Consider the following 22,359-nt stretch of genomic DNA (forward strand, 5'->3'; position numbering starts at 1 on the left):
CTTTTCAATCCATGTCTTTTCAGTTAACTTAAACATGCTGGGAGTCAGACCAATATTCAGTCATCTAGTGATATATAGTCACACCACAATTCAATAATTTAGTGATATGTAATCCTCAAATACAAAAGCATCAGCAGTGTTCCAAATTAAGAATCAAAGTAAAGGGTCCTTGTAAGCTGAACCTTAAAAATCAAAACCAAGAGATGAAACAGTCTCAGGACTGTCACTGTCATGGGATTAGTGGAATACATGTGCTAGCATTCTGGTTTATACCCACCATGTCGTTGGTTATGAGTTTACTGTGCTGTTTACTGTGCCGTTTACTGTGCTATTTACTGTGCCGTTTACTGTGCCATTTACTGTGCCGTTTACTCTGTCCACCAAGCAGTGGTGTAGCTGCGTGCAGGCGACAGATGACTGGGACCAATAGTTTGACCTAGTTATGACTTAGCATATCCTATTGGGCATTAACTACCCATGCATGACCGTGGGGTTTAGTGTAACCTATACCACAGGCTACGTGAACTGTGAACCGTATTCGACCCCTTAAGCGCCCCTTCCCCAAAATGAAAATCATCTGGGAACCGAGGTTTCCGGATATTTGAAGTCCGTATAAGCGGGGCATGACTGTATTCTGTTTATTTTAGATATTTGTGACTTTGAATATTTTGCGCAGAAAACAATTACACCGTACCCCTTCAGCGAAGTCCGGCAAACGAACGGGTGATGAGAAACTTCATCAGTATACAAATTCGAAATTGGAGATAAAAAAATCACCAGACATGTTGATTTACCGTTTAAATTGTATTTTTTGTTCAGCTAGGCATCGTTTTATATCCAGGGATTAAGATTACCTTGTGCATTTTCTCGTAAACTAAGCTGGACACAGCAATCAGCTGTACACACGTTTTCTTGGAATCTACCCGTGATTCAGTCAAGACACAACCAATGATATAACTTTACAGGATTTTAAATGCAAGGATCGGCAAAAGTTGTATCTGAAACTATTTTTTATCAGGAATAATATATTCCAATATCTTGTTAATTTAGATGCAGCTTTTACTAAACATATTTTAAATAATAATAACCCTAAGCGTAGCAGCTGATCGCTATTGCCGGGTATTATTTTTTACATGGAACCAGTCTGACCAGTCACCGTCAAGGCTCCCGTGCACGTGATCGCGTGATCGCGAGATTACGTGTTGACATAGAATCGTCCAACAAAAACAAATATGACTTTTAATGAATCAAAGTATGGCATTAATGATATAGGTATCCATTCTCTGTCAACTAAAGTTTGTTTCAAGGCGTCAATAGCGGTAATCTGACCGTGGTTGCTGTTAATAACGGTGAGTTGTGCGATCTTCCGATCGCTTCACACACAATTTCGCCGAAATTAATAAAAACAATATTAAAAGGAATTTTGAATAAAATTTATGAAATAAGTTACAAACAAAAGTTCAGATATACAAAGAACACTTTTTATAGCCAGACAGTGTAATTACATGAATAATTTGCAAACTTCAGTATGGATTTGTTGACATGGTATTTCCGGTGTTACGTGCTCACAGTAATGTCTTTTCAGGGGGGAAAAAACATCAAAACTCATTAATTTGTGTATAATGCGCACCCCCTTCTACACAGCTCGAATACGGTAATAATAGTTTGGAGGTACCACCTTTGTTTTGCATAACAAGGTTTATTTTCTGTATTGTCAGCTTAGTTCAGCGGGTCTTGTCACTTACTCTGTGTGTTTACATTGCTATAAATAGACATATATTCCTTCCCGACGTACATTCTCCATATATGGGTAGCAGTGATTTGTTTTTGTCCAGCAATATTGTGTTAGAAGGATTCCAAAGGTATAAAAGCATTGTAATTACATTTTTTTAGATTGCTGTTTGTAACCACAGAGTTAAAATGTTCTCTTTACATTTTTAGTAGGGGATTTTTTCTAAAAGTGTCTTGCTATGCCATGGGTCATCTGTTTTTTCATTTTAATAGCAAGATTCTAGCATTGCTCTCAACTAACGTCTACTTGCTAAAATGAACATTTTTTGCAGTATGAAAACCCAGTAAATCATTTTAATAAAATATAATAAAAAGGAGCCAAGAGACTTTCTTCATTTTCCTGAAACTGCAGTATTCTACACTTGCCAAATAATATAGACTTGCATGGGCTGTATTGCAAATATTTGTGTCAGGGTTTGTATGACAGACTACCATTTCTCAGGTTGTTAAAGTTATTTCTAATGAACATTGCTCATTATATTTAAGTAATTTCTAACAAGCATTGCTCACAACGTATTTAGGGCTTGAAATATTTATCTTGTCGCACTCTAAAGCCACAATTTGGCTCTAAGTCTCCAGCAAATGTCAATAAAAATTTCTCAGTTCATGATACCGTATTCGCCGTAATAAGCGCCCCGCTCTGATAAGCGCCCAAGGCGATATTTGCTAATATATTAGCAAGTGAAGAATCCCAATTAGCAACCCTTCCGATTGATCAATGTACACAAGACTTATTCATTCGTGTATAATACGCACTCGTGTGTTATATGCACCCCAAATTATGGGCAATTAAATTCTGGAAAAATATATCTGTCGTATATAAACACTTCAGGCTGTCAGCATTAACCACGAAATTTATCTTTCAACTCTGTTTTTTTCAACCAAAATAATATTCTTATAAGGGCCCCCTATTTCTAATTTTGAGAGCGCCCTGGGCGCTTATTACGTCGAATACGGTAATATTGTTATAAGCTTGATAACTTATATCTTGGCTTCGTGAAGATGACTTGTATTTCACTACAAACAGAACCGTTAAAGAGAAAGTACCTTTCACAATTATGTTTACGTTATTGTATTGAGTGCATTGTTAAAATACAATAAATTTCTTTAAAATAATTTTTAACAAAATATCTTTTCTCAGTTTTGCTCAAAGTTTGGAATCTTAGATAAATACCTGAAAAAATGGTATTTTGTCGGTATGAAACATCAAATGCCAAGCCAATAGAATCTTGATTTGTTCACTGTCAGCAAGTCTTTGAACTATCATAGCCACAGTATTTCCTGGCAAGAATACAAAAATGCTCAACACCAACATCACTCACTGAAAAATAAATAAAACTTCAAGAAACAATAGAAATCTGACGAAGTTAGCCAGCCATTTACGGACACCCTCAACATACCCAGTGTGTCCTCTACTGTGCCCACAGACGATCTTCACCTCCAAATGTTGGGGGTGACCACAGGGACTATTTTCACAATATCGATTGTATTGCAATAGTAGTCCACACTATTGCAAAAGTATTGTGATAGTTGCTTCCTAGTTATGTTGTTGTTGTTGTTTGTTAGTCCTACCCCTTGTCAACATATCAGCATGACAATATAGGAACTCAGTATCCTTCTTGAGTGGGGGCACGGGTGGCCCAGTCATCAAAGGCACCGCGATTCGTTGTGCAGAGTTGCGTCCCTTGGGCACGCCAGAAACCTATGATTGTGGGCTCGTATCCCGGTTCGCCCCAGTTATGTTTCTAGGTTTGTCAGCACCATACCCGTGCTCGTGGGTTTCACCGAAGTGGTAAACGTCTGAGACCCACATCACTTCGGGCTTTCCTCCCACATTAAGCTGACACGCCGTGATATAACTGGAATATTGTTAAAAGCGGCGTTAAACCCAACTCACTCACTCACTCACTCCTTTTTGAGTATTCACTTGATGTCAAGGGGCAAGCATCTTCCCGAGCCAAGGGAGTTAACTGACTATCAAAGTCCTGTTTCCACCAATGCCGGACTAGGCTGGAAATCCAGAGTTACAGTTTGGCTGGATTAACGAGTCTATGCGTAGTCCAATCAAAAATTGCGTCACAAACTAGACATCTGGTTTGTAATCACCATGGATTTCAATGTGCAAATTTCAGTTGACTGCAGGATTTGCAAAGCATGTGTACTGTCAACTTGGCGTCGACAGATGTTTTCCAAATCTTGTCATGTTCTTAATCATGGTGCTCAAGTAAATTGATGCACTATGCTAGGTAAGACCCGTGTTATAACAATATATTTCTTGATTATTGATCAGATCATCTAGGCTGGTGGCGCTACGATCGAGCCTCGAAATTCAAGCCTAGTTCGGCAAGGGTGGAAACTGGACTTTCATAGTCAGTTAATGCCCTTGCCTCTAGAAGATGAGGGGCAAGAAGTAGCCCTGACAAATGTAGGTACAAAAAATAGAAATGAGTAATGAGAAAAGGGTAGCCTTATAAAACCAACTTGGTTTTTTTTCTTTCTCATTACTAATTTCTATTGTTTACAGACCACCATCATATAGCTGGTATATTGCTGGATGTGGCCTTAACAAACAAACAAACAAACAAACAAACAAATAAACTGACTGATGGAGTTGTTTGGTTACAGCGGAATACCTCCTGGAGCAGTTCCAGTCCGCGAGCAGCTCCATCCCCCATGTCAAGGCGGGACTCGACTCTCTCCGCCCAGAGATCAGCAAACTCCTCAAGGCTGTAAGTCACGTTATTTGTGTGAATAGGTTTCCACCAACCTCTACTTGTTGTATGGATTGGTGGTCAGGCTTTGTGACCTGCTTGATTAAGTGTCATCTTATCCTGATTACGTGGGACATTGCTCATGATATCAGTCACTGGTTACAGACCTCTGTCATGTAGCTGGAATTTTGCTGTTTGGGCATAAAACAACAACACAAAACAATGCATTATTTGTACATATAACATTGCATCTCTCCAGTGAGTGAGTGGGTGTGTGAGTGGGTGTGTGGATGGGTGAGTGAGTGAGTGAGTGAGTGAGTGAGTGGGTGGGTGGGTCGGTGGGTGGGTGGTTGAGTGGATGAGTGAGTGAGTGGGTGGGTGGGTGGATGAGTCGATGAGTGAGTGAGTGAGTGGGTGGGTGAGTGGGTGGGTGGGTGAGAGTGAGTGAGTGAGTGGGTGGGTGGGTGAGTGAGTGAGTGAGTGAGTGAGTGAGTGAGTGAGTGAGTGAGTGAGTGAGTGAGTGGGTGGGTGGGTGGGTGGGTGGGTGGTTAGTGAGTGAGTGAGTGAGTGAGTTGGGATTGTGACAGTTTCAACAGTCAGTCTTTCAGTTATATTATGGCTTATTAGCCTCATGTATGAGTCAATTCTGAAGTGACAAATGAAATGTGTCTATGAAACACGCACAAGCATTTGGTCATACTTCTGACAAAACAATGTCTTAATCAGGCTGATTTTTGTCTGTTTGGCATGCCAGAAACCTATGGGTTCAAAAGGCAGATTATGTTTTTAGATTTGTCAGCATCATGCTTGTGGGTTTCACCAAAGAGGTAACCATCTAAGACCTGCATCACTTCACACGTTTTACTGCCACTGCGTAATATAATTGAAATACTAATCAAAGCGCTGTTAGGCACAACTCCATACCCATGCTCGTGGGTTTCATCAAAGTGGTAAACGTCTGAGACCTGCATCACTTCAGGCTTTCCTCCCACATTACGCTGACATGCCATGATATAACTGGAATACTGTTCAAAGCGGTGTTAGACCAAACTCACTAACCTCTCATCATGATTATCAACAGAACATATGACAATAACAAGTGGAAAAAGAGGAGTCATATTCTTGTTCTTGACTTCTTTGAATACCCGTGAAGATCTGGTTTTGTATAAGTCTTCATGCTTGCTATAAAAGCGACACTGCTTGTCCTAAGAGGTGACTAATGGGATCGGTTGGTCAGGCTCGCTGGCTTGGTTTATGCATGTCATCCTTTCCCAATTGTGTAGATCGATGCTCATGATGTCAGTCACTGGATTGTCTGGTCCAGACTCGATTATTTACAGACCACTGTTTTATAGCTGGAATATTGCTGAGTGCAGCGTTAAACAACAAACAAACAAACAAACAAACAAAGAAACAAACAAACAAACAAACAAACAAACAAACAAAGAAACAAACAAAACCTCTTTGAAAGATGGCAGTATTAATATTCTGTTAGAGTAGCTTCCCTTAGTTACCTTGACATTACCCCTACTAGATGTCATTATCTCCCCTAGTTACGCCTGATGAATGAGTTCCAGCAGGAAGCACCAAACTACTGGATACGATATCCTGATAGGTGAGTCTACTTCCTGTTGTGTGACCTAGACGGAATTCTGGGGTGGAAAGGACCCATTATTGAAGGTTTCTGACAAGTTTTTCTGACTGACATAAGAGACTCAAAAACACTATCGTAAAGGTGAGATTGGTCCAAATGTTAGTGTTAAAGTTTAACATTTAATGCCAGTGAAATATTATTCAATTTGTGACATTAAATAAGTCTGCTTATAATGAAAGTAAACTTATCATAATCAACAGCAGATGGACTCGTTCTGCGTCAAAGTTTTCTTAATGATAACTTTGCACCAGTGGTTGGTGCGAGCTGTTTTTGTACTGTTGCATAAGTGGAATAATGAATAAGGTGCCACTCTGTCTGTTCAGGTATGTGGAGGAAATTGTCGAGAGCACCCTGAACCTCATATCTGTGCCCCAGTCAGGGCCCACTCAGAGACTCGCACCATTACATTTCATTGCTCTGATCGACCCCAAGGCCCAGTGGTTCATCAAATGGATGGTAAGATCTACTGTTTTTATTAGTCTATAGTGTAATGATCCAAGATTATTGCACTTTTATAGCGACACAAATTCTTACGAACTGATTATCAAGCAAACTGAGTGTATCTGAATTCATTTGACTTGTGCTTCCATGTTTCCTGATGATGTAGATGGCATCTTGGCCCAGTGGTCAAAGTGAACAGTATGTTGTGTAAAACTGAATCTCCTAGCAGTGCCCTACCCACTTTTCATTGGTTTGAATCCCATGTTCGCCTTGATTATGATCCTTGGTTTGTAAACCATGCACAGCCTGCTTCAACATAGACTTTCCTCACACAGCCTGCTGACGTGGCATGATAAATGTATAATTGAATAAGCCTAGCCCACTCTCTCACACCTAATTATGTGTCATGTTGTTCCAGCACGGCAACTACAGCAGGAAGGTGCTACTGCAGACTCTAGAGAAGTACAGACCAGTTGTAAGTATACCTCTTGGCAACCGTCGTTTGCCTGGTTTGAAATCAGTGAATCTCCCTGTGTAACAAGGATAGTGACTGTCTGTCGTCATATTGACACCTTGGTTGAATAGTTTTGACACTGAGACACGGAGATATTTCCTACGGTTGTGAGGTGAGGACAATGTACTGATGTTTGCTGTAACGTGTAATGATGTAAATGTGCCAGTTCTATCTCTGACTGTCTTTGTGTCATGTTCTATCTCTGACTGTCTGTGTGTCATGTCATCTCTCTGACTGTCTTCGTTTCATGTTCCCAGTGAATGTCTTTGTGTCATGTTCTCTCTGTGACTGTCTTTGTGTCATGTTCTCTGTGTGACTGTCTTTGTGTCATGTCATCTCTCTGACTGTCTTTGTGTCATATTCTCTCTGTGACTGTCTGTGTGTCATGTCATCTCTCTGACTGTCTTTGTTTCATGTTCCCAGTGACTGTCTTTGTGTCATGGTCTCTCTCTGACTGTCTGTCTGTGTGTCATGTTATCTTTCTGACTGTCTTTGAGTCATGTTCCAAGTGACGGTCTATGTGTCATGTTCTCTCTCTGACTGTCTTCGTTTCATGTTCCAAATGACTGTCTTTGTGTCATGGTCTCTCTCTGACTGTCTTTGTGTCATGTTCTCTCTCTCTCTATCTCTCTCCTTCTCGATGTATTTGGTCAGACTCTCTCATGATGTTGTTATATCTTGCCCAATCCTTTCTCTTAGACTCTTGCCATCACATTCTCTTTTCACCCTCATTGTCCTGAATAGCTGACTGCCTGTGACAGCATTCACTCACTCTTGACCCTGTCTAATGTCCATACAGATGGTGAGATGCTGTATCTGTTTCTCTTTTAGGTTGAGAACACAGTGAAGCACTGCCTGGAGTTCTCAGCTGCCCGCAAGTTCCCCCAGGACATGATGAGTGAGATGTCCGACTCTGTGTCCAAGTTGTCCCTCAGTACGTTGTGGCATAGTTGGTGTGATACGTTGGCTAGCTGTGGCATAGTGGGGTGTGATGTGTTGGCTAGCTGTGGCATAGTGGGGTGTGATATGTTGACTAGCTGTGACATAGTGGGAGTGATGTGTTGGCTAGCTGTGACATAGTGGGGTGTGATGTGTTGGCTAGCTGTGACATAGTGGGGTGTGATGTGTTGGCTAGCTGTGACATAGTGGGGTGTGATATGTTGGCTAGCTGTGACATAGTGGGAGTGATGTGTTGGCTAGCTGTGACATAGTGGGGTGTGATGTGTTGGCTAGTTGTGACATAGTGGGATGTGATGTGTTGGCTAGCTGTGACATAGTGGGGTGTGATGTGTTGGCTAGTTGTGACATAGTGGGATGTGATGTGTTGGCTAGCTGTGACATAGTGGATGTGATATGTTGACTAGCTGTGACATAGTAGGGAGTGATGTGTTGGCTAGCTGTGACATAGTGGGGTGTGATGTGTTGGCTAGTTGTGACATAGTGGGATGTGATGTGTTGGCTAGCTGTGACATAGTGGGGTGTGATGTGTTGGCTAGTTGTGACATAGTGGGATGTGATGTGTTGGCTAGCTGTGACATAGTGGGTGTGATATGTTGCCTAGCTGTGACATAGTGGGATGTGATGTGTTGGCTAGCTGTGACATAGTGGGGTGTGATGTGTTGGCTAGCTGTGACATAGTGGGGTGTGATGTGTTGCTAGCTGTGGCATAGTGGGGTGTGATGTGTTGGCTAGCTGTGACATGGTGGGTGTGATACGTTGGCTAGCTGTGACATAGTGGGTGTGATACGTTGGCTAGCTGTGACATAGTGGGTGTGATGTGTTGGCTAGCTGTGGCATAGTGGGGTGTGATGTGTTGGCTAGCTGTGACATAGTGGGGTGTGATGTGTTGGCTAGCTGTGGCATAGTGGGAGTGATGTGTTGGCTAGCTGTGGCATAGTGGGGTGTGATGTGTTGGCTAGCTGTGACATAGTGGGAGTGATATGTTGACTAGCTGTGACATAGTGGGGTGTGATGTGTTGGCTAGCTGTGGCATAGTGGGGTGTGATGTGTTGGCTAGCTGTGACATAGTGGGATGTGATGTGTTGGCTAGCTGTGACATAGTGGGGTGTGATGTGTTGGCTAGCTGTGACATAGTGGGGTGTGATGTGTTGCTAGCTGTGGCATAGTGGGGTGTGATGTGTTGGCTAGCTGGTGACATAGTGGGATGTGATGTGTTGGCTAGCTGTGACATAGTGGGGTGTGATGGGTTGGTTAGCTGTGACTTAGTGGGGTGTGATATGTTTGCTAGCTGTGACATATTGGGTGTGATGTGTTGGCTAGCTGTGGCATAGTGGGATGTGATGTGTTGGCTAGCTATGGCATAGTGGGATGTGATACGTTGGCTAGCTGGTGACATGGGATGTGATATGTTGGCTAGCTGGAGGCATAGTGATGTGATACATTGGCTAGCTAGGTGTATAATGGGATATGATATGTTGGCTAGCTGTGGCAGAGTGGGATGTGATGTCTTGGTCCCAACAAACAATAACAGTTGAGTGAACAGGGGATTTAGCACTACTGTATAAGCTCAACAATTACTTTTCCATCACAGATATATCATCGAGTGACCAGCGAATGTTTTACACCGGACCAGAGTTGGATTACGCATACTTCATCCACTGTGTGTGTATCCTAGGGAAACTCCTGTGTTTCCAGAATGGGCGCAAGTTCTTCCCCCTCAAGCTTAAAGACGGTACATTTACTGTAGGGATCATTGTCAGTACTATGAGTTGTAATTAGGACATATATCTTGTTTTTGTCAGGTAAGGAAATAAGGCTCACAGAGGTCAAGGCCCATGAAGATCTGGGGTAGAATAGGTCTTCAGCAACCCATGCTTGCTGTATAAGGCGACTGTGCTTATCGTAAGAGGTGTCTAATGGGATTGGGTGGTCGGGCTCGCTGACTTGGTTGATGCATGTCATTGTATCATAATTGCGTGGATCGCTGGTCATGATGTCAGTCACTGGATTGTCTGGTCCAGACTCAATTATTTACAGACCGCCGTCATACAGCTGGAACAACAAACAAACAAACACAGAGGTGAAATGAGCTTGACTCTGTGCATCAACTTTGTGCAAACTCAACTGTTGCCTGATATTGAAGCAATTTGATATTGAGTTGATGGCTGCAAGGCTATGGCACGTTTCACAACAAATATTGCCGACGTAATCTGAGTGATCGTTGGAATGAGCACCCGACGGTTTGTCTCTCACTGAAATAGGTCCGTGTCTTAGTTTCTTGGTTAAAATTAGCAACAACACTGCAAATTGTTCGTATATATTTACGGTTGATGAGGAATATATGTTGTGATTTCCAAATAATGAAATAAAATAATGAAATCTCAACACATCGTCAATACTTGGATCACTGATATTTATAACACTGCTTAAGTTTGGGATTGCCGACATTTAAGACACTGTGCTCCAGCTCTACCCCATATTCTTATTGCCTATCGAGCAAACATGCCCATCCAAGTATGTTACAATCTCACGTCTGTGATGACGATTCTGATTGTGTAATTTTGTCTCTCCATGTTTTCAGAAAGTGTCACCATCAACCGACTACTGAAGGCTCTAGTTCTACTGATTGTTGACCCAGGCAGTTCCTCCTCCAACAAGTCCCCCAGTAGTGAGTCAACATGTTGCCTTGTGTAGTATCACTCTATATTATCACGGGGGGGCGGTCGGGTAGCCTAGTGGTTAAAGCGTTGGCTCGTCACGCCGAAGACCCGGGTTCGATTCCCGACATTGGTACAATGTGTGAAGCCCATTTCTGGAGTCCCCTGCCGTGATATTGCTAGAATATTGCTAAAAGCGGCGTAAAACTATATTATTGCCGTCTCTATATTATCGCAGTATTGGTAAATCTCGTAATCCACACCCCCTATCGACTGTTTACTTATGCAAATCTAAGCATGATATTTCATCACTTGATCGAATACAGGACTCTTTGAGGTCTGTCACGGCTATTCATAGGTGTAAACGGTAATTTTTTTTATGATAGTTTCAGGAATGTTTTTGAAGTGGAATTACCCCTACCTCCATTCAAAATAGATTAGAAAAGAACCCATTTGTTTAGATGTAGTCCCTTGACCCAACCTATGTCGTATGCATACTGATTATGCATAATCCTAAACAGGAAGTGATGTAAACCACATTTTCCACACCTATCACACCACAAAATGGCCATACCGTGATAATATAGAGTTGCTCGCCTTTTAGTCACTAATGACATGTACTTTGTTTACCAAACTCAGTATAGAAATTCAGCGTTGATAATTCCTAATTGATGTGTCATAAAAGTTGAACAAAAGAAACATTTTGTGTATGAAATATTTAGTAGGTCTGTATGCGTGAACCATTATGATCCATTATAAATTAACAACCGCGATAGCGCTCGCTGACGTGGTCGATGCTGGTCATCGTATCCCAATTGCGTGGATCGATGCTCATGATGCGAATCACTGGATTTTCTGGTCCAGACTCAATTATTTACAGACCGCCGTCATATAAATGGAATATTGCTGAGTGCGGCGTAAAACAACCAATCAACCAAGCCAATTGCGTAGATTGATGTCAAGAGTCACTGTATTGTCTGGTCCAGACTCGATTATTTATAGACTCGATAACTGTATATCTTGAAATTAACATGAGCATGAATTAAATGCGAAAAATGCGAGTGGTCTTTGGTTCACAGCAATGAATTTTCGCGTTTATATCTCCCAAATGACTATCAACAATAAGACAGCCTCACTGCACACTTTGGATAGCGGAAATTCCAACTTGAATATATACACAAACACGGTTTATTGAGCAGCAGTTGTAACAAGTACACTACACATAACGATATCATTAAAAGAATAGGAATTACGCAATAGGCATCCAGTGAGTTATCACTGCTGGGGTCAAGAGTTCTACCCACTCGTGCCAAACTAGGCATCACTGATCACTCCAATCAGTGAATTGTTGTTGGTTCAATTATCTTATTACCTTTTAACTTCCTTAATGCCAGTCAACAGAATAAACATATAAACTATGAGTGGTTTTTAGGAAAACACTGTATATTGTTATTATGGAAGTCCTTTACTCAGTGCTAATAAGCGGTGCTATTTGTGTTTGATTTGATTAAGCTAAGGATATGTATCATTCCACTGGGGATGGGGTGGGGGAGTCGCATTGATTTTGAGTCACATTTTTGGCTAGGGGCCAGCAGTTGTATTAATTGGGAGATGCATTAATTTCCAGATTTACAGTATTTACAGACAGCTGTCAAATAGCTGGAATATTGCTGAGTGCGGCGTTAAACAACAAACATAAAATAATATCTAGCTCAAGTTTGAAGATGGATCAAAGTGTTCTTCTTGTGGTTACAATTACATTCCAAAGGGCATGCGCAGACATCTTGGCTTGAAAATAATCTTTTCTATCCCTGACAACTAAAGGCTTAATTGTGTTTATTCTTGATATTTGACACATTGAAGGTGAACTACAGCAGAAAGTGGTAGCAATGGCATTGTGAGTGAAGAGTATGTGAGTAGACTGTAAATTATTTTAGAGAAATAATGAAGTGTTAATTTCCCTACGCCCAGATCAGTACGAACCTGCAACGTTTGTCACGATGGTGATGAAGGATCTGTGCAAGTCGGAGCAGGTGTGTCAGATTTGTCTATGTAACGACGACATCACCGACTCTCTCCTCTCCCCTGTCTTCAAGTTCCTCGACAACAACTTGGTGAGTCAGTCACATGACAGTACAACAGCTTTTGAAGTCATTGTTGACTGCAATATATGTCAGGGATTTATCTAGATGTCCCCATAGGCCGATGTTCGGCCTCAAGTCTGCAGCAAATATTGGTAATAATTCCCAAACTGGAATAAAAGATGTCCCAATTCAGGATATCATCAGTTTTAACACAACAGTCTGTGAATGTCACTGGTCGGAAGCCCGTGTCTAGGAAAATTCTGTTCAGTCTAGTAAGCTCAGCTGACATCAGTTCATGTGATACACTAAACTTTACTGAAAATGATGAAGAGTTCAGCCAGCAGACAAATGATTTTGCCACAGACTTATATCATATGTTGTGTTTGCAAATTTGACAAAAGTTTGACAATATTGCATATAATTCTACATGTACTAATATACGAAGCTTACAAAAATTCCCAATTTGGGACAAATATTTTTTCCAAATATGCATTCCATGGGCACTTTGTTAAAAATCCTAGCTACATCCCTGCATGTGTTTTTTATATTGATTCTGATGATAAGGTGCAGTCCTATGTTGATGTATGTTATAATGAGCCTTGATATTGCTAAAAAAATATTGGAAGACTTTCCTGGTGACAAGTTGGCTTCCTCCTAATGATGTGTATGATGTATTACTCACACTGGCATGAATACAGGTGAAATTATGTTCAACCCATGCTTGCCGTAAAGGGCGACTAATGGGATCGGGTGGTCAAGCTCACTGACTTGGTTGATGCATGTCATCAGTCCCAATTGCGTGGATCGATGCTCATGATGTCAATCACTGGATAGTCTGGTCCAGACTCGAATATTCACAGATCACCGTCATATAGCTGGAATATTGCTGAGTGCAGCACAAAACAGAAAACAAACAAACAAACAAACAAACAAACTTCATCCATTGTACGTGATGTCACAAACTGTTCTATGTTCGAATTGAACTGATGTCTCCACCTGAGAAAAGTGGGGAACCCACATTGTAACATTTTTTCATGGTAAAAATTGCAACTCATTATTGAGACCCATGAAGATCCTGGGTAGAATAGGTCTTCAGCAACCCATGCTTGCCATAAAACGTGACAATGCTTGTCGTAAGAGGCGACTAACAGGATTGGGTGGTCAGACTCGCTGGCTTGGTTGATGCATGTCATCGTAATCCAATGGCGTTGATCAATACTCATGATGTCAATCACAGGATTGTCTGGTCCAGACTTAATTTTTTACAGACCGCCGTCATGGTTCTGGAATATTGCTGAAGAAAGATTATTGATAATTTGTTCCTCTTGAACTAATGTTGAAAGCCTCTTGCCAAGACTTGTGATAAATTCCCATGGCATAACTACTTGTAGCGCATGGATTATTCGTCAAATAATTCCTGAAATTCCCCTTTCACTAACTGCCATGTTCCTCCCCAGGGCAACCATCCTCCCAGTGAGGGTACACTCCTACACGTGGCCGACATCTTGTCTATTCTCGCTTCAAACAGCAGGGGGCGCTGTCACCTCATGTATGGAGAAGGTCGCGATTTACAGAATCGCTCCAAGTAAGACCTACTTGCCTAATGACACTTTCAGTTCTCAGAACTTTAATCCTGTTCAAGTCTTTGAATGGCATTTAGAAGTGATACACATAAGGAAGAGAATTTATGGATGTCAACTTCTTTATTATGATGAAACATAACGTTTTGGAGTATATGCTTACTCCTCCATCAGGTGAATGAATGCTATGAGGCAGAGAGCATATATATGTACATGTAAGGATAACAAAAGTGATAAGATAACAAAAGGTGGAAACTGACAAGGGAGGCCAACAGATGATTGGTGCTGATGGGTGATAAGTAAAAGACAATGGAAGCCAACACTTTACAGTAATTAGCGCTGATGGTTATGGACAACAATTTTAATCCTGTTGTGTACTTGGTTCTCATGATATAACTGTTCAAAGCTGTGTTACTCCAAAGTCACTCACTCACTCTTTGAGAGAAACTCTACAAATTCTCATTTGATGGCTCATTTTAAATTTGCATACATTATCGTATTAAAGTCGAAGGGACTGATAAAGATTTGTCCCATGGTTTGAATAGTGTTTCAGTCATATCAAGGCAGTCAGCTTAATGTGAGGGGAAAGCCCAAATGATGATAGAGGGCAATATGTATCATTTTGGTGAAATTCACAAGCATCAAGCATTATTTGGGGGGATAGGGGACACAACCCACAGTTGTATATATCACAACAGACAGAAATGACGAGATTGATAAACATTCCAGGTGTATGAATACATACTGTGGCGTGACATGAATCAGGTGATTTTTTCATTTATGTACTTAACTTGACATGCCCGCAAATCAGTAGCCAATCAACGGGTTGAAGAATCAAAACAAAGTTCACAGGACCTGTCAATCAAGACAAAAAGGACTGCAACAGTCAGACTGTAGTGAACCGGAACAAATATGTCTGTGTGAAGGTTTCTGTTTCAAATGACATGATCAGTGATCAGTTACCGCCAAATTAAAACATTAGTTCCCTGAGAACGGGAAGAGGCAGTTGAAAAATGTGGGTTAGAAATTAAACCCAAAGACATGAAATTTGTGGAACCCAGGCGAGTGAAAAACAAATACAGGCTAGCATGCGCCTTCTGTTTTAATTCCTTCTCGTCCTTCGGCCTCATACAGTGACTCGGAACATGAATATGCATGAATGTCGCTAAAAAGTACTGTGCATCACAATGCAGATAAGCAGAAGGAATATTCCCTCTAATATAATATTGGGATTCCTCAAGATTCCATAGTAATATAAGTAGTCGGTGGCGTGGCTAATATTTTTACATTCATTGGGAAATGAATGCAATAACATGTGACTAATTCAGCAAATCAGAATGCAGGAGTCATAATAAACCCAATGAAAATTTGTTTATATCAATCAGTATTCAAAATGAATGGGATACTGGGGTCTTTCCTAGATCATTTCCCGTGGAATTGCACTGTAGGAGTTCTAAATCTGTTTACATTACTGTAATGACAAGGTCTTTCCTGCTTAGATTTTATCACTGCATAGCATATCTGTGTTTGTGTTTCCATAGGTCATCAGCAGCCCATGTTATTGCCGAGTTCACAAAGAAAGCCCTGATGTCCTCCCTGCCGTGTGGTGCTGGGTGTCAGCCCTCCTCTACTGTAGTGGGAGCCTACCTGTACATATGTAGACAGCTGTATAATACATGTCAGGGCCTGCTGGTGCTACAGCAGTACGACCTGCACAACACAGTGGCTACAGCCTGGAGGGAGGTGAGTGTATCGATTTGTAGTGTACTACATACGTGTGTATGACCTGCACAATACAGTGGCTACAGCGTGAAGAGAGGTGAGTGTATCGATACGTAGTGTACTACATACGTGTGTATGACCTGCACAATACAGTGGCTACAGCGTGAAGAGAGGTGAGTGTATCGATACGTAGTGTACTACATACGTGTGTATGACCTGCACAATACAGTGGCTATAGTGTGGAGAGAGGTGAGTGTATTGATACGTAGTGTACTACATATGCGTGTATGACCTGCACAACACAGTGGCTACAGCGTGGAGAGAGGTGAGTGTATCGATACGTAGTGTACTACATACGTGTGTGTGACCTGCACAATACAGTGGCTACAGCGTGGAGAGAGGTGAGTGTATCGATACGTAGTGTACTACATATGTGTGTATGACCTGCACAACACAGTGGCTACAGCGTGGAGGGAGGTGAGTGTATCGATACGTAGTGTACTACATATGTGTATGACCGGCACAATACAGTGGCTACAGCGTGAAGAGAGGTGAGTGTATCGATATGTAGTGTACTACATACGTGTGTATGACCTGCACAATACAGTGGCTATAGTGTGGAGAGAGGTGAGTGTATTGATACGTAGTGTACTACATATGCGTGTATGACCTGCACAACACAGTGGCTACAGCCTGGAGAGAGGTGAGTGTATCGATACATAGTGTACTACATCTGTGTGTATGACCTGCACAACACAGTGGCTACAGCCTGGAGAGAGGTGAGTGTATCGATACATAGTGTACTACTTATGTGTGTATGACCTGCACAACACAGTGGCTACAGCCTGGAGAGAGGTGAGTGTATCGATATGTAGTGTACTACATACGTGTGTATGACCTGCACAATACAGTGGCTACAGCGTGGAGAGAGGTGAGTGTATCGATACGTAGTGTACTACATACGTGTGTATGACCTGCACAACACAGTGGCTACAGCGTGGAGAGAGGTGAGTGTATCGATACGTAGTGTACTACATACCTGTGTATGACCTGCACAATACAGTGGCTACAGCGTGGAGAGAGGTGAGTGTATCGATACGTAGTGTACTACATACGTGTGTATGACCTGCACAATACAGTGGCTACAGCGTGGAGAGAGGTGAGTGTATCGATACGTAGTGTACTACATACGTGTGTATGACCTGCACAACACAGTGGCTACAGCGTGGAGAGAGGTGAGTGTATCGATACATAGTGTACTACATCTGTGTGTATGACCTGCACAATACAGTGGCTACAGCGTGGAGAGAGGTGAGTGTATCGATACGTAGTGTACTACATGCGTGTGTATGACCTGCACAATACAGTGGCTACAGCGTGGAAAGAGGTGAGTGTATTGATACATAGTGTACTACATAAGAGGGAAATTCCATGATGTGAATCGAACCTGCAACTTTACCCACTTTTTCCCACTGAGCCACCGGACTAGGTGATGAAAGGGTGTTCAATCTTACATGTCATGACTTCAGTTGTCTGAATTCTCCACTTGTCTTTTTTTCGTCTGCTGTCTTTAAATATATTTTATACCATGACAACTGTACACCATACAACCAATGATTTTTATTATATCTGGTATTTCTTGCATTTAGACTGTTCATAAATTAGTTTGACCACTCCTCGATTTCAGTTGAAAATGTAAAACCTCAAGGTCTGGAAAAGGCATAAGGCTTTCGCCTTACTCAAGGTTTTACATTCTCAAACTGAGGAATTGTGTTTTAACTATAACTTCATACGCATGTATACAGTATATATTACCAGGTAGGCTGAATTTTTAAATCCAAAGTCCAAGGCATACAGAGACATTTTACCCATTTGTGCATTGTCCTGATGCTTGCTACATTGCTTATATGGTGACAGTCCTGTGGGAACCTACCTGATTTAGAGTGGTCACAGTCAACCATAGCCCTTTTGTAAGAGAAGACTAAATAGGATTGGGTGGACTGATCGGTTAGTTTTGCAGACAGTGTGTCTTCATACCCTAAGGGGCGGTCGGGTAGCCTCGTGGTTAAAGTGTTCACTCGTCACGCCGAAGACCCGGGTTCGAACCCCGACATGGGTACAATGTGTGAAGCCCATTTCTGGTGTCCCCCGCCGTGATATTGCTGGAATATTGCTAAAAGCGGCGTAAAACCATACTCACTCACTCACTCACTCATAACCCTAATAGGGGGCACGGGTGGCCCAGTCGTCTGAGGCGCCGCGATTTGCTGTGCAGAGTTGCGTTCCTTTGGCCAGCCAGAAACCTATGATTGTGGGTTCGAATCCCGGTGTGCCCCGATTATGTTTCTAGGTTTGTCAGCACCATACCCATGCTCGTGGGTTTCACCAAAGTGGTAAATGTCTGAGACCTGCATCACTTCGGGCTTTCCTCCCACATTAAGCTGACACGCCGCGATATAACTGGAATACTGTTAAAAGCGGTGTAAACCCAACTCACTCACTTACTCATACCCTAATGGTTTGGAAATGTTGCTCATGATATCAACCAATGGATTGTCTGGCCCAGACTTCATTATTTACAGGTCGCTAGACAACAAACAAACAAACTAATGTCTTTACTGTCTCCCCACTCAGGCCTCCCAGGCAGCTGACCGGGCTGCCACGCCCACTCCGTCTGACACCAGCACTGATATCAACAAGTCTCACAAGGAAGTCAGTGTGTAAGTACATATTCCTGTGTTGGTTATCAGGCAGACCCCTGTGAAAACCATCTGTGTGTGATGGGCTGGATTTGAATGTGGCTGGTTTTAAACACCACTGTGCTTGAATACTCAATGCTATTATGAAAGTGGTCAGATGTAACACGTTATACTTGGGATAACACTTCTTAGGTAAAGTAAAATTCTAGTACTTTTGGGGGGTTGAGTTCGGTGTGGGATTGGAACCCACACTCTTAGAGTTAGGCACCTAATTGCCAGCACACAAAGTCAGCAATTTAACCCACTCAGCTACTGACCGATGTTTCCACAAAAATGAAAGTCCGACAACTGGTAGTCTGTTGCCAATTTACACTTATCAGAAGGGTACAGTGTGTGATCTAGACTACCAGGTGTCAGACTTTCATTTCTGTGGAAGCCTCGGTGGCTGAGTGGATAGATCGCTCACTTTATGTGCTGGTGATTTGGTGCCTCACTCTGGCACTGTGGGTTCGAATCCCGGATTGTACTTCACTAAAGAAGTGTTATCCCAAATATAACATGTGTTACACCACTGTGCTTGGTTTTCCCCCTCTTGATATTCCGGTTTAGAATTGCTGCGTGCGGTGTTAAGAAAACAAACAAATCTTTGGTTTCCACAACTACAAGCTCACTACTGACAACTGTGTACCCGATGCACATGTAATACAGACATAAGATTGAGCGTCATGGTCCCTGATTGTTGAAATCAAACAATGTCACAGCTTACTACCATGCTAAGGTGACTTTTTTTAATTTTTGATTTTTATAAAAAACCAACTTGACACAAAAGTTCAAAAAGACACCTATAAATAATCTAAAAAAACCATTACATTTTAAATAAAAACTAATCAAATGCATTGCTTCTGGCCAAAGCAACTAAGAAAACAAACAAAAGTTATTCCATAAACTTGTGAAATTAGAAATAAATATTATTTACTACTCAAAAGAAGTTAAAGAACACACTATCATTCTACTACAGTTGTCTGTCATGGCATTTTGGCACTCAACAGACTGACTCAAATAGCTTTAAGATATAAAACAACAACATATATATGATGTTACACAAAATGTGTTTTTTACCTAGCCAAACTAATTTGTTGGTAAAGAATCTTGATACTGTATAATCAATTAGATGTGACATTGGTTTTCATAGATTTGTTACTAAATGTTTGCAGGCTGTTCTGGGAAGACACGCTGCGCGACAACCTGTTGAACTTCGCCAGCACCGCCAAAGGCATCTTGCTGCTCCAGCTGACCGGCGCCATCAACGAGTGTGTGTCCTACATGTACACCAGATATGAAAAGAAACTACAGGTGACAATATATGTACTTGTAGCAGGATCATTCGGGGTACATGGGGTTTTATGCGTCCCTGTTACGTTTTATACCACTCGGCTTGTGGTGATAATAACCTTTGGCTATTTTATGTTTTAACTAAACACATTTTATTCACATAAGTGAAACAGATTCTTACAAGTTAGAAAAACCCTCTCCATAGACATAAACACTATTTACATGGTAAATAGACCCGTGAAGATCTGGGGTAGAATAGGTCTATAGCAACCCATGCTTGCCGTAAAAGACCACTATGCTTGTTGTAAGAGGCGACCAACAGGATCTGGTGGTCAGACTCGCTGACTTGGTTGATGCATGTCATCGCATCCCAAATGCGTGGATCGATGTTGATCACATCACTGGATTGTCTGGTCCAGACTGGATTATTTACAGACAGCCATCATATAGCTGGAATATTTCTGGGTGCAGCGTTAAACAACAAAGAAGGTAAATATCTGATTTGCTCAAGAATCCACACATCCTTCATTCGCTCTGGGCAGTCTGAGTTTGCTTGGATTCACCTGATGCAACCTTCTATGGAGGTGTCACCAGATCTACACAGAGAAACATCGTATCGGAGTAGATGCTGTGATTGTAATGAGAAGGCATTAGTGGTCTGAGTGTGCTTGCCTCATATTGTTGTCCCCTCGGTTGGATTCCAATGAAGTCAACTCAATTATATATACGTGGCTAGGGTGACTACAGCTATTGAATGATCTATCCTGCAGCAGATATTACTATCCAGAAATGAAGAAGACGACTGTGCACTGAATGTATTTCCGCCATGGCTGTGTAACAGTAGCTGTTATAACAGTCGATCTTTGTTGTGCGTGTTTGGGGAAAGGTTTAATTTCGAGTTTGTTTTGAAAGAAATAACGAACAAATTTAGGTCAAATTAATGGATTTCATACTCTTTAATTAACACCACACTTAAACCAGTCATGAACATCATACTAGTAACGCTTTGAACATGAACAACCTTTGATAATCGACAATATGGATTGTATGGTCAGGCTCAGTGACTGTATTGAATGTGTGTCGCTGTTTCCTGACCTTTTGGGATGCTGCTCATAATATCAATCACTGGTTTGTCTGGTGTGAGTAGAAACAAATAAAACAAACAATCAATGCTGTAGGTATCTGATACTTGAGTCGAGTGGAACGTAATGTGCCAAGCTGCTCCTAGTTAGGGGAGACAACTCCATCTGGAACACCCTCTGTATCTGTTGCAGGTCAGCAAGTGTGAGAAATTTGGATATGGAGTGATGGTGACTCAAATGGCTGCCACAGCACCAGGGATAGTGGCTCTACAAAACACTGGTCAGTTAAAAATAATTAAAAATACTAATTATGATGCCCTTATAGAACTGTTTGCAGAACAAGAAACAGGCTGATGGGTAAGCAGTCTTGTTTCTCAATCTTAGATGTCGTCAAGGCTCAATATACGAGGGGTGATTGGTCAGTTCCCAACCTCACATGATTATCTGGCCATCACCACATCATGGATTCTTGGGATCGGGTGTTGCTGGCATGAAGGTCTTCAAGGACAGGTTCGTCTTCCAGGCTCTCCCTGTCACGCTTGAATTCAGCTGCCCGCCTGTTTACAGTAGCATAGGGGCATCCTCCTCTAGAGGAGGACTCATATCGACATGGATGGCTTTTGGTGTTAAGCCCTTGATCACTGCATGTTCATGAAGTTGTTCCATTTACCAAAGGTCACAGATGCTGCTTATTTTACTGATTTGTCACGGCGAAACAAGTTGCTCAATCGACTCAAGTTTTTGTGGATATCATATACCTCTATGACATCATGCAATGTCCACAACAGTAGACTGCATTATTAGCAATTCCTTCTATGTGAGGCTCAGAACCTATCAATCAACTCTCGTAAATGTACATTATTTTGTACAACTTTTGGGGGTTCATTAGTTTGGGAAAGAAATGCTTTGTTTTCCTATTGCTACAGATGAAATGTCTGCTGGAGTGAGTGGGAGACAACAAGCAGCCAAAATGTTAATGGAACTGTCCAGGTGGAGATAAGGGGTTCATGGACACAAATATCTCCAATAAAATCATTTTTATATTCTACTCAAAAGTTTACTATATTGGCTTCATGAAATGACATGACAGATTAACTGTAGTCCTATGAAAGAATTGGGTGTTCTTTAACTT

The 22,359-nt window shown here is 41.7% G+C and overlaps 1 protein-coding gene across 1 annotated transcript in view; it reads left to right on the forward strand.

The window, feature by feature from the left end:
* LOC139454068 (protein broad-minded-like) overlaps positions 1-22,359 on the forward strand; it is a 58,220-nt gene that overhangs the window by 10,186 nt on the left and 25,675 nt on the right. Inside the window, exons 8-20 of the mRNA XM_071235566.1 lie at positions 4,417-4,520; positions 6,056-6,117; positions 6,480-6,612; positions 7,016-7,072; positions 7,943-8,045; positions 9,663-9,803; positions 10,653-10,739; positions 12,700-12,842; positions 14,270-14,397; positions 15,934-16,135; positions 18,749-18,834; positions 20,028-20,166; positions 21,420-21,507. Of these exons, the coding sequence (XP_071091667.1) occupies positions 4,417-4,520; positions 6,056-6,117; positions 6,480-6,612; positions 7,016-7,072; positions 7,943-8,045; positions 9,663-9,803; positions 10,653-10,739; positions 12,700-12,842; positions 14,270-14,397; positions 15,934-16,135; positions 18,749-18,834; positions 20,028-20,166; positions 21,420-21,507 (1,473 nt within the window). The remainder of the gene's footprint in view (positions 1-4,416; positions 4,521-6,055; positions 6,118-6,479; positions 6,613-7,015; positions 7,073-7,942; positions 8,046-9,662; positions 9,804-10,652; positions 10,740-12,699; positions 12,843-14,269; positions 14,398-15,933; positions 16,136-18,748; positions 18,835-20,027; positions 20,167-21,419; positions 21,508-22,359) is intronic.

The sequence above is a fragment of the Haliotis cracherodii genome, unplaced genomic scaffold, assembly GCF_022045235.1.
Source record: "Haliotis cracherodii isolate W230 unplaced genomic scaffold, xgHalCrac1.p SCAF_10, whole genome shotgun sequence".
NCBI classification, from domain to species: Eukaryota; Metazoa; Mollusca; class Gastropoda; order Lepetellida; family Haliotidae; genus Haliotis; species Haliotis cracherodii.